Raw genomic sequence first — 12,480 nt, 5'->3', positions numbered from 1 at the left:
CCAAATTTACTTAAGCCACCAACATTTCCTTTTACAGAATGGTTGAAATGAGCAAATATATACTCACTCAATAATATAGCCAAACCATTAAACTATTCTAGAAAGTATTATAATGAAATGATAATGATTGAGGGTCAAGTTTTTAACTGATATTTTCAGTTCACATAGTATGGTGAATTTACAAAAAAGATTCACAGAGCACTATGGGTTAGCAAAATAGATAGCGCAACAAAAGTAGTTCCCTTACCTACTGGTAATATCTCTGTAAACAACAGGTTTTTTGCACACAGTAGTTCCAAGAAAAAAATGGGAGCCTCGAGCCCCACCTCTTGGCTAGATAAAAGACTATATAATAATAATTTACAATATTGAAATACCATTATACCGATCATAATTATAAATATGTAAAAAACAATATTCATCCATTCCGTAAAAACAAATAATTAACACAAAACAATGTGCAATATATATTTATTGTGGAGCACTGGCTGACAGGGTTGTGGACATTGGGGTGGATTTACTAAAGGCAAATCGACTTTGCAAGTTCAGTTGCACTCTGCAAGTGTAGTTTCACTTATTTTCCTTAGGGCTTTCTAAATTCTGTAAAGTTCTGCTGATTTACATCATCTAATCATGTGCAAGCAAACATTTTTATTTTCTCTGCATCTAATTGGATATTCCTTCCAAAGTGAAGTTTAACATTTACTAAGGAAAATGAGTGCAACTGCACTTGCAACAGAGCACAGTTTATTTGCCTTTTAGTAATTCAATTCCATTGTGTCATTTTATGTCTTTTATGGAAAAACGAATTTAAGGTGGGATAAAGCCTGCAGTTGGCCAGATCTTATTAATCACTTCAGCCCCAGAATAATTTACCCCTTTCCTGACCAGAGCACTTTTTGCGATACGGCACTGCATTGCTTTAACTGACAATTGCGCGGTCATGCAACATTGCACGCAAACAAAATTGATGTCCTTTTTTTCCCACAAATAGAGATTTCTTTTGGGGTATTTGATCACCTCTGCGGTTTTTATTTTTTGCACTATAAACAAAAAAAGTGTACATTTTGAAAAAAATGTTTACTTTTTGCTATAATAAATATCCCTAAAAAATCTATAAAAAAACTAATTTCTTTCTCAGTTTAGGCCAATATGTACTCTTCTACATATTTTTGGTAAATAGGGGATAGATTTGTGCTATTTTTTTTTTTTAGTAATGGTGGAGATCTGCGATTTTTATCATAACTGTGACATTGTGGCAGACACATTGGACACTTTTGACACAATTTTGGGACCAGTGACATTTATACAGCGATTAGTGCTATAAAAATGCAATGATTACTGTGTAAATGACACTGGCAGGAAAGGGGTTAGACACTATGGGCGATGAAGGGGTTAAGTGTGTCCTAGGGAGTGATACTAACTGTGGGGGGGGGGGGGTGGGCTCACTACAACATGACAGAAATCACTGCTCCCGATGGCAGGGAGCAGTAGATCCCTGTCATTTTGCTAGGCAGGGCATCAACATAGGCATCTCCCCATTTTGCCACTCCATGTCATGATCGCGGGCCCCCGGAGAACATCGAGTCCGCGGGACCCACAGGCACGATTGCGGAGTACGCGGCAGGCACACGCGCGCCCACTAAGCCACGTGTTAAAGGAGACATACAGGTACGCCCATTTGCCGAGCCGTGCCATTGTGCCGACGTACATCGTCGTGCGCTGGTCGGCAAGCAGTTAATTAGTCTCAGCATTGCACTGTGCCTATGATACTGTATATGAGATGACTGAGACTCACTGAATCTTTTCCTCTCACTCTCTCTTCTCTGCTGCTACCTGCTTGTGGGTAAAAATAATTATTGTGGACAGAACACAAAAACGTACATGTGCTGGCTGTGTGTTTTAGGGAACCCATTTGGGGACACCCTAGTAGTCAGAAACTGACTACTAAATTTGGTAAGTAGTTTACAGGAGCAGATTTTTTTTTGTTTTATGCTATAGATCTGCTTGGACAGTTCCCAGGTAAACCTGTCTCATACACCAATGCCACTATCACTTGAGGCCTATATATATATATATATATATGTATATATATATATAGAGAGAGAGATACTGTATACATATACTATACAGTGGTGTACAGGATGCCATGGGTGGGCACTGGACAGGAGATATGTTGCCCCAATATTTAGGTTGTGTTCCCTTTTAGAGGGATGATGGGAACACATTTTTAGTATTTAGGGGTTCTCACTCATGCAGGGTGAGGAGTTTCTGGGTAGTCCAGTTAGAGAGGATAGAACTGATTTACAATGCTCTCTTGATTGGTAATTTGGAAACCGGAGGCTCGGAGAGACTTTCTTTGGGTGGGAAAATGCCTCCAAACCCTGATTACAGGGACTGTGGTTCTGAATGGATTGACCTGCCGGAAGGGGAACCCTAAAAGTGGAGCAGAAAATAATCAACAGGCGTCTGCGAGGTGGAGTAAAGCAGAACACAACTGATTGAGCAGTGTGGACCAGGTCGTGACTGAGACATGGTTACTGGACATGTGGAGATCTCCTTTTTGGGATCCCAGAAACAGACGGGAACTTTCAAAAACCCTGTTAAGGGACACATTTATGGACAGAGAACAAGCTTTTATTTTAGTGTACCAGAAATGTATAGATTATTTTTGCTTGCTTTTGCATGCTGAGGATAAACTGTTTTCTGTTTGGCTATTGTTTAGGTTAAACTCATTTGTTGAAATTTTGCAAATATTACAAACATCAAAGACCATAGTAAAATATAGCCAAGTAAGTGTATTGTAATAATGTACTATAGTATACAGTACAGAAATGTGAAAAAGGAATTTAATAAGACTAGTGGCCATTCACTAACATTAGAAGAAAAGTGGTTTAACCTTAAACTGCATAGAGGGTTCTTTACTTGTAAGCACGGTAAGGATGTGGAATTCTCTTCCACAGGCAGTGGTTTTAGCGGGGAGCATCGATAATTTAAAAAAACTATTAGCTAAGCACCTGAACAACCACAATATACTCAGATATACAATGTAATACTGACAAAAAAATCACACGCATAGGTTGGACTTTATGGACTAAAGCCCTGAAACAAAGTCCTGAAACAGAACCAGCCAAAGGCTCAAAAATAACAAACTTAAGGTATTCTGTTCAAACAAAAACAATGATAATAGCAGGTATTTAAAGACAAATGTCATTCAGGTCAGACAAAGATGGAGTGACACTCAACAAGTATTGATAGCTGTAATACAAAAGAAAAAAGAGGAAACAAAAGAGAAGACACAAGAATAAAAAAAAAAAACAAGAAGGAGACAGGGAAAGGGGGAAAAAATGGAACAGCAAGACACCCATGGGAGGACATCGGAGTTGTCTCACAGTGGCATAGATGAGTTTAAATTGGAGGAATATCAAAAGTAAGACCAAGCCATAAACACATGGTTATACAATTCAGATTTGTCCTCATCCTAGGCATTCATATGCTCTACATGATTAATATTGTCCATTTCACAAGCCCATTCAGCCATAGAAGGAACTGCCATACACTGCCAGTGTATAGCTATCACAGAGCGTGCAGCAGTATTAAAATGTTTGCTAAGACTACATTTGATTTGTCTGTAGGATCCTGGCAGAATAGACAGCACAGTAATCAAAAGTTTGGTTCTGGTAAGTGTATCAAGTAATTGGAATGTTTTATCACAAAACAGGAGAAGTTTTAGACAGGTGCCCCAAATGTGTGACATGGTACCAGGAGCCTGCAAACAGCTCCAACATGTATCAGGAACAGAGGTTTTTGTGTAAAATTGTAGGGCTGCAATACCATCTAAATAGGATACTATAATTGCTTTCTTGTGCATGGGAGAAAATTTACATTTTGGAAGAGACTGACAGTATTTTGGACCAGTCCATATCCTGAACATACTTGTAGCTCTTGTTCCCATTTCGACTGAAAGGGGGTGGGTCAGGATATGACTCTCTCCACAAGATAGAGTAGATTTAAGATAGGGAGCGGTCAGGTCTAGAAGATTGCGAAAGTAAAGATTTTAACTCCGTGCCAGATCTCATCAGGGATTCTATGAAAGATAGTTTGCCCATATAATACTTCAGCTGTGTATACTACAGCCATGCACTAGAGTGGTTATGACAAGTGGGTAATTATTTAGATAGGGAGATAAGGGTTCTACCACTAAGATTCTGACTTAACATGGGGTTATCCCACTGTTGTCAAGCAAGGAACTTAGTTCAGAGGAGTACATCAGGGTTAAATGGCTTGGCCTAAAGGAGAGTAGGCCTCTATTCAAACATTCATCCCACACCTGTAGAGTAGCATGACCCGTGAGTGGTAAGATGTTTGAATTTTTTTAAAATAAAAAGGACTGTTTGCTTTAACCAATACGGCTGTCTGGTTCCAATATTACAACAATATATATATTGTGCATAAATATATAATATATTTATATATAAAGTGTGACTTTGGCATTTTGCAAATTAACATCATTACCTTAGAATAAATGTGCTCTCCATATTAGGCATATATAGGCATTCACAGTACCAAGAAGTGCATATCTCACTACCTCCATTTTTAATTTATAATGTATTCCATTGTCACAAGTTGGAGTTCATTCCCACAAAGGGGAAGATTGGCAACCAGGAATAGTAATAGCAACTGTGGCTAGGCAAGCGTCTTGGCCATGAAGGTAACACAAAGAACTTCAAACAGTTTCGGCATGCCTGCCCATATAGCAATGGGGAGAGCCTTTAGATGAGCTGTGACTGGCTCTGGTTATGGAATACGGATACTCAGGGATGCAGACCACACCATGGAAGACCTGAAAATTTTGGTTATTAAAGGGAACTTAAAAACTACTCAGAAAATTAAAATTTTTGAATTAAGAATTAAAATTATATTTGACACAAAAGATAATGGACTAAATGTGGACCTTAGTTTCCTAAATCACTATTCAACATTTTTACGAGTACTCTGAAATATTTGCATGACTAGTCTAACCTCTGTGACTTCCCCCCTCCCACCTTCCTCATTCCATAGCTTTCTCCTTGCCTTATCTCACCAGCTATCCAAGCTTAATAACCATTGCTGTGTACGTTTGTGTTTTTTTTTTCCTTCTTTCTTTTCTCAGAGGCCGTCTTTTTAACAATTTGCTATCATGTTGTGCATTAGTATTGCTTGGGCACACCCCAAAATATTGTCCTGAAAAATTGGAGTTAGTACAAATAAAAAAAAGTATCTTGGACGGGTAGTCAATTGTTTCTGGGATAATGACAAAACATTTGTGCGCTGCATTGTTTAATTTTTTTCAATTGCATCTCAATACATATCACGTAGTACACTAACATTGTACCCCTTATCTGCTTCTCTAATGATAATGTATTTCCACTCAAATAAATGTTGTTAGGCCTCTCTATTGTTTGTTCCAATCTTTCCCTACATCATATCTGAGTGGTAACATTTAAAATCTTCAAAAAAAAACTCAATCTTTAGAAGGCCTTTTATACAACTGAGAGCTCCTTTCAGTATTGTCATTTTAATTCTCTGTTAAATGACTAAAATATCCTATCACAGGCCCTACAAAATTGATTTGTGTATACATTTTTTTAAGTCATCACCAAAACAAATTTAGTCAATATCAAAATCAAAATCATCTAATAATTTAGAAATGCATGTGCCACACACTGATGATGTCACTGGGGTGAAACAAGGAGTCACCATGATTAAGCCCTTTGTTGGATGAAACATGTTGGAGAAAGGAGAGGAGGTTTGGGACTTTAAATGAGGTGTGTAGCCACCAGTGGGTACACTGCATTAGAAATAATCTATATTAGTATACAACAATTGGATAGGATTGAGAACAAGTATTTTATTCAATGGCCTCCTTGACAGGTAGCGACTTTTGGTTTATCATAGTAGGGGGTACGGGCAAACATAAAGAAATGACCAGTAGTACTACACGGTATACATGTATAGATGCCAAAGAGAGCTATTGGTAGTGTGGGTTGGACGATCTAACGCTTTTGACAATCTAACACTTTCTTACATTAACTTTAATCTGTTATGTTATTGGCAGCAATCAACCTTACTACCTAACAAAAAAATTATAATCAGTTTCAGCTTTTCTTTTACTGAAGCAAAAATTCTTAAAATGATTGCTATGGAGCCAGACAAAATTACTACTATTTAGAGGATGAACAATCAAAATAATAAATAAACATTGCACAATAGAATACATTTCTTCTACATTTCTTCATATATATATATATATATATATATATATATATATATATATATATATATATATATATATATATATATATATATATATATATTCAAAAGTATATATTATATTTCTACATGTAAGTTGCTGACAAAATGGTTTAAAATCTATAGTATGGTTAATCAGTTGTTTAATGCTTTCAAAAACACAAAACTACACTTTAATTTTCCATTTTTACAATATCGGGAGGCTAGCAGAATATATATTTCTTTAAATAAAATTATTTCATAGAGAACATCCTGCCTCAACTCTTCCTGCTGTACTTAAGAATGCACATATATTCTGTAAATTTTCTGTAACTGTTCAGTCTTGTTTGACCCCCTACTGTGTGACAGAAGCATAAAAACTACAACAGGCTTGGTATATGAAATCCTATATCATACAAATTCATTTTTTGTTCCATTTTCTGCTATTGTTAAATTCTTCTCACTCCAAGATAATGTTAGAAGGAGGTATTTGTGGGGAAAAGAGAAAAGAAATGTCTTTGTTGTGTGTTTGTATTTGCTTTTTCTGGGGATGTCCATCACAGCAATTTATTTCTCCTAGCACATTTTAAAAGAAAGCTGTATTTCATTTGGAATATAAGCTATTCTCCACAGCTGGTGGCAGTCCATCATCTTGATCTGACAGTATGTGAGATCTAATCCCCTGCTCATCTTCTGAAGACCTAAAAGCTTGGCCTTATATGACTTATTTTAACTTTATAAATCCTTAGTAATGTAATGTTTCCTAATATTATGCAATGCAAATGGTGGAACTGAAAGCTCTAATTGATGTATTTATATTGCTTTTGACAGGAAAGACACAAGCATGATTAAAATCAAGAACACATGTCTTGTGCTGGCCATGGCACCTCCTGCTGGTGGAGGTAATGCAATAACCCCTCGCCTTCTACACCATTTTAATGTTCTGTCAATCGATGCCTTTAGTGACAAAACCATAAAGGGTATCTTTCAACCAATTGTTGACTGGCATTTTGACTGTGGCTTTGACACATCACTGAAACGATACTCTAGGGTAAGACACTTACTTGTTTTGTTTTTTTAGCAGTGTCCAATATTGAAAATCCATATAACAATGTAGTGTTTAATATATTTCTTTTGATGAAAGAATAAGGTCTTTTCAAAATGAATTGTACTAAATGTTTTATTTCATAAAGTATTGTTTTCTCATACAAGGGACTTTATTGAAAATAGACAAGTCAAAGTTGTATGTAAAAAAAATCTGGTTTAAAATGATATAGCAAAATAGAGGAGTAAAAGTACAAAAAATTGTAATGCAAGCATAATTCCAATACTAATGGAGACTATCAGTATGCCAAATTTCATTAATAGGTTCTAATGGTGACAGTAATCACATGCGTAAAGGACTGTTAAAAGACTGTAGAATAATAAAATGAGAAGAAAGGAGGGAGATAAAAAGGATGGGGTGGAAGGTTACCAGTAAAAGAATACGGGGGGACAGGACAGAAAAAATAAAATATAGGGGCACACTTGCAATAAGGCAACATGGGAGCTATGGTGCGTTCAAAGGAGGCCACTGCTCGGGACAGGGTAAGTCAAAATAAATGAATGTTTTCATTAGAAAAACCCTGAATGAAGATATAGTCCAATAAAATGAACAATCTTTTGTGTACCAAACAATCCCTGATTGATTGTTTATGAGATTATGTTGTGTCTGAGCAGTGCTATGACACCTACAGCTATATGGGGTGCAAATTCCCAATATATATAGGAAAAGGCCCTGTCTTGTGAACAAGAATATTGCTTTTATGTAGTCATCATAGTTACCCATGAATATGGATCCTAATAGATCATGTTGTAGATATGCTGTCTGTCCCTCTTTTTACATTTTATTATATTTGGCTAAAATCTAACTTACCTGGCAGAAAACAGGCCCAGATGATATCCAACTTCCAGTTATAAAAATGTGGCTTACTAGTGCTCTTTCACACTAATGCTAAAGGCCTTTTCACACTGATGTGCTTTGGATGCATTCCCATTGTCTTACAATGGAAGGTGTCTTTTTGGTATTGATAAAGTGCAAAAGTGCTCAAGCGCTGGTAAAGTGCGTAGATATAAATAGTAATTGAAAAATTATATAACATAAAAGCTGCACCAATTTATTGTGAACCCTCACTTATAGAATACGAATTTAAACAAAATTATTAGTGTGCTAATATCATATATGACACAGTGCCAAAACAAAATAAATAGAATAAATAAATGTAGATAGAACCATAATTACTTCACAATATGTGCTCCATACATAAATAAAAATTAAATTAATAATAAAAATATATAATATATGAGCAGAATAAAGTTCCCAATCACTGTTTGCCGGGCTGCTGCACAAGGAATGGATGGATGGATCACAAATATTAGTTGTATGCAATCATAATATTTCCGTGCAGTAATACTAATAAACCTCACATATAGCAGCTTGCATCTGCATTGAAAGCTTTATAAAAATTAAACAAAATTATTAGTGCACTAATATCGTATATGACACTGTGCCACAATGGATAAATAAATAAAAATCTGTGTGCATAAAGAACCATAAATGCTTCACAATACGTGCTCCATAAATATATAAATAAAATTATGAGCAAAATGAAATTCCCAATCACTATGTTTGCCGGGCTGCTGCTATCTTTTTGGTATGATTTTGAAAAACTGCACCAAAGATGAAGCATGCAGGACTTTTCAAAGCACAGCGCACCGGCAGTGTGAACAAGTTACATAAGATTTAATAGGGAATAGTCTTCTTGCTCTTTTGTTGCCCTGGAAAAGTGCAGCAAAAAAAAAAAAAAATCAGTTTTACATAACTATTATTACATGTTAACCAGTTGCCGACCGCCGCACGCCGATGTACGTCGGCAGAATGGCACGGGCAGGCATAAGGGCTTACATGTACGTCCCTTGCCTCCCGTGGGTCGGGGGCCCGATCGGGCCCCCGCCCGGTGCCTGCGGCGGTCGGTTTTCGTCCGGGAGCGATCCGGGACGAGGGGGCGGCCATTCATTCATGGCCACCCCCTCGCGATCGCTCCCGACGAATAGAAATCCCCCGTGACATCACTTCCTCTCCTGTAATGTAAACACAGGAGAGGAAGTGATGTATTCTCTCCTCCGTGTCGGTATTTTTCGTTCCGACACGGAGGAGAGCGGATTGGTGAGTTGCACCAACACTCTACACACACAGTAGAACATGCCAGGCACACTCACACCCCCCCTTTACCCCCCTTTACCCCCCCAATTACCCCTGCCCCCCAGTCACAGTGACACCAATGTCATTTTTTTTTTGCATTGGTGTCATTTGTGACTGTAATAACTGTTAGGGCAGTTAGAGTTAGCCCCCTTTAGTTCTAATGTACCCCCCTAACCCCCCCAATAAAGGTTTAACCCCGTGATCACCCCCCGTCGCCAGTGTCACTAAGGCTGGGTTCACATTGCAGCGGTTTATGAGAACGAATGTGATTCGCACCGCACTGCAGTGCAAATCACATCCGATCTCTGTGCGATTCGAGTTCAGCCATTCGCCGCACCCGCCACACCCGCCGCACCCGCCGCAAATTCGCACGGGACCCTTTTTTTGGCCCGCAGCAGAATCGGATCGCATGGGTGTTCACACCATGCGATCCGAGTTTGCAGATCGCACTGCGATATGCGAACTGATCTGGGGGTGTCAGTAACATTTCACTGACACTCCCAGCAGTTCGCATAGGGCAGTGTGAACTGCCGCCGGGAGGCATGCGATGCGGGAACCCGCCGCGGATTCGCGGCGTTTCCGCATCGCTCCAGTGTGAACCCAGCCTAATAAGCGATCATTTTTCTGATCGCCGTATTAGTGTCACAGGTGACGCTAGTTAGGCAGGTAGGTATTTAGGTTCGCCGCAGCTTTTTATAGTGCCAGGGACCCCCATATACTACCGCATAAAGCCCCCTGATTGCCCCCTAGTTAACCCTTTCACCAGTGATCACCATATAACTGTTACAGGTGACGCTGGTTGGTTAGTTATTTTTTTATAGTTTCAGGGCACCCGCCATTTATTATCTAATAAAGGTTTAACCCCCTGATCACCCGGCGGGTGTCATTTGTGACTAATAACTGTTAGGGCAGTTAGGGTTAGCCCCCTTTAGTTCTAAGGTACCCCCCTAACCCCCCCAATAAAGGTTTAACCCTGTGATCACCCCCCGTCGCCAGTGTCACTAAGGCTGGGTTCACATTGCAGCGGTTTATGAGAACGGATGTGATTCGCACCGCACTGCAGTGCAAATCACATCCGATCTCTGTGCGATTCGAGTTCAGCCATTCGCCGCACCCGCCGCACCCGCCACACCCGCCGCACCCGCCGCAAATTCGCACGGGACCTATTTTTTGGCCCGCAGCAGAATCGGATCGCATGGGTGTTCACACCATGCGATCCGAGTTTGCAGATCGCACTGCGATATGCGAACTGATCTGGGGTGTCAGTAACATTTCACTGACACTCCCAGCAGTTCGCATAGGGTAGTGTGAACTGCCGCCGGGAGGCATGCGATGCGGGAACCCGCCGCGCATTCGTGGCGTTCCCGAATCGCTCCAGTGTGAACCCAGCCTAATAAGCGATCGTTTTTCTGATCGCTGTATTAGTGTCACAGGTGACGCTAGTTAGGCAGGTAGGTATTTAGGTTCGCTGCAGCTTTTTATAGCGCCAGGGACCCCCATATACTACCGCATAAAGCCCCCTGATTGCCCCCTAGTTAACCCTTTCACCAGTGATCACCATATAACTGTTACAGGTGACGCTGGTTGGTTAGTTATTTTTTTATAGTTTCAGGGCACCCGCCATTTATTACCTAGTCTCACTAGTGTACCCCTAAATTTAGGGGTGTCTACTTTCCAAAATGGGGTCATTTGGGGGGGGTTTGTGCCATCTTGGCATTTTATGGCCTTCAAAACTGTAACGCCCTTAGAAAGCCTGAAGGCGGTGCTTGGTTTTCGGGGCCCCGTACACGGCTAGGCTCCCAAAAAGTCCCACATATGTGGTATCCCCGTACTCAGGAGAAGCAGCAGAATTTATTTTGGGGTGTCATTTCACATATGCCCATGGCATGCGTGAGCAATATATCATTTAGTGACAACTTTGTGAAAAAAAAAAAAAAAAAAAAGTTTGTAATTTTCCCGCAACTTGTGGCAAAATATAAAATATTCCATGGACTCAACATGCCTCTCAGCAAATAGCTTGGGGTGTCTACTTTCTAAAATGGGGTCATTTGTGGGGGTTTTGTGCCATCTTGGCATTTTATGGCCTTCAAAACTGTAATAGGTAGTGAGAAGTGAACTCAAAAATTTACGCCCTTAGAAAGCCTGAAGGCGGTGCTTGGTTTTCGGGGCCCCGTACGCGGCTAGGCTCCCAAAAAGTCCCACATATGTGGTATCCCCGTACTCAGGAGAAGCAGCAGAATTTATTTTGGGGTGTCATTTCACATATGCCCATGGCATGCATGAGCAATATATCATTTAGTGACAACTTTGTGAAAAAAAAAAAAAAAAAAGTTGTAATTCTCCCGCAACTTGTGGCAAAATATAAAATATTCCATGAACTCAACATGCCTCTCAGCAAATAGCTTGGGGTGTCTACTTTCTAAAATGGGGTCATTTGTGGGGGTTTTGTGCCATCTTGGCATTTTATGGCCTTCAAAACTGTAATAGGTAGTGAGAAGTGAACTCAAAAATTTACGCCCTTAGAAAGCCTGAAGGCGGTGCTTGGCTTTCGGGGCCCCGTACGCAGCTAGGCTCCCAAAAAGTCCCACATATGTGGTATCCCCGTACTCAGGAGAAGCAGCAGAATTTATTTTGGGGTGTCATTTCACATACGCCCATAGCATGTGTGAGCAATATATCATTTAGTGACAACTTTGTGTAAAAAAAAAAAAAATATATATTTTTTTGTCATTATTCAATCGCTTGAGGCAAAAAAATAAAATATTCAATGGGCTCAACATGCCTCTTATCAATTTCCTTAGGGGGTCTACTTTCCAAAATGGGGTCATTTGGGGGGGTTTTGTACTGCCCTGCCATTTTAGCACCTCAAGAAATGAGATAGGCAGTCGTAAACTAAAAGCTGCGTAAATTCCAGAAAACGTACCTTAGTTTGTAGATGTGACAACTTTTGCGCAAACCAATAAATATAC

The 12,480-nt window shown here is 39.5% G+C and overlaps 1 protein-coding gene across 1 annotated transcript in view; it reads left to right on the top strand.

Moving 5' to 3' along the window:
- LOC143962680 (dynein axonemal heavy chain 3-like) overlaps positions 1–12,480 on the top strand; it is a 2,426,925-nt gene that overhangs the window by 1,434,101 nt on the left and 980,344 nt on the right. The window contains exon 44 of the mRNA XM_077472045.1: positions 7,102–7,321. Within this exon, the coding sequence (XP_077328171.1) occupies positions 7,102–7,321 (220 nt within the window). The remainder of the gene's footprint in view (positions 1–7,101; positions 7,322–12,480) is intronic.

The sequence above is a fragment of the Lithobates pipiens genome, unplaced genomic scaffold (assembly GCF_037356315.1).
Source record: "Lithobates pipiens isolate NorthernLeopardFrog02 unplaced genomic scaffold, aLitPip1_a1.2 Scaffold_8, whole genome shotgun sequence".
In the NCBI taxonomy this organism is placed as follows: domain Eukaryota; kingdom Metazoa; phylum Chordata; class Amphibia; order Anura; family Ranidae; genus Lithobates; species Lithobates pipiens.
The sequence above is the reverse complement of the archived record's forward strand: the minus strand, read 5'-3'. Positions and strand labels throughout refer to the sequence as shown.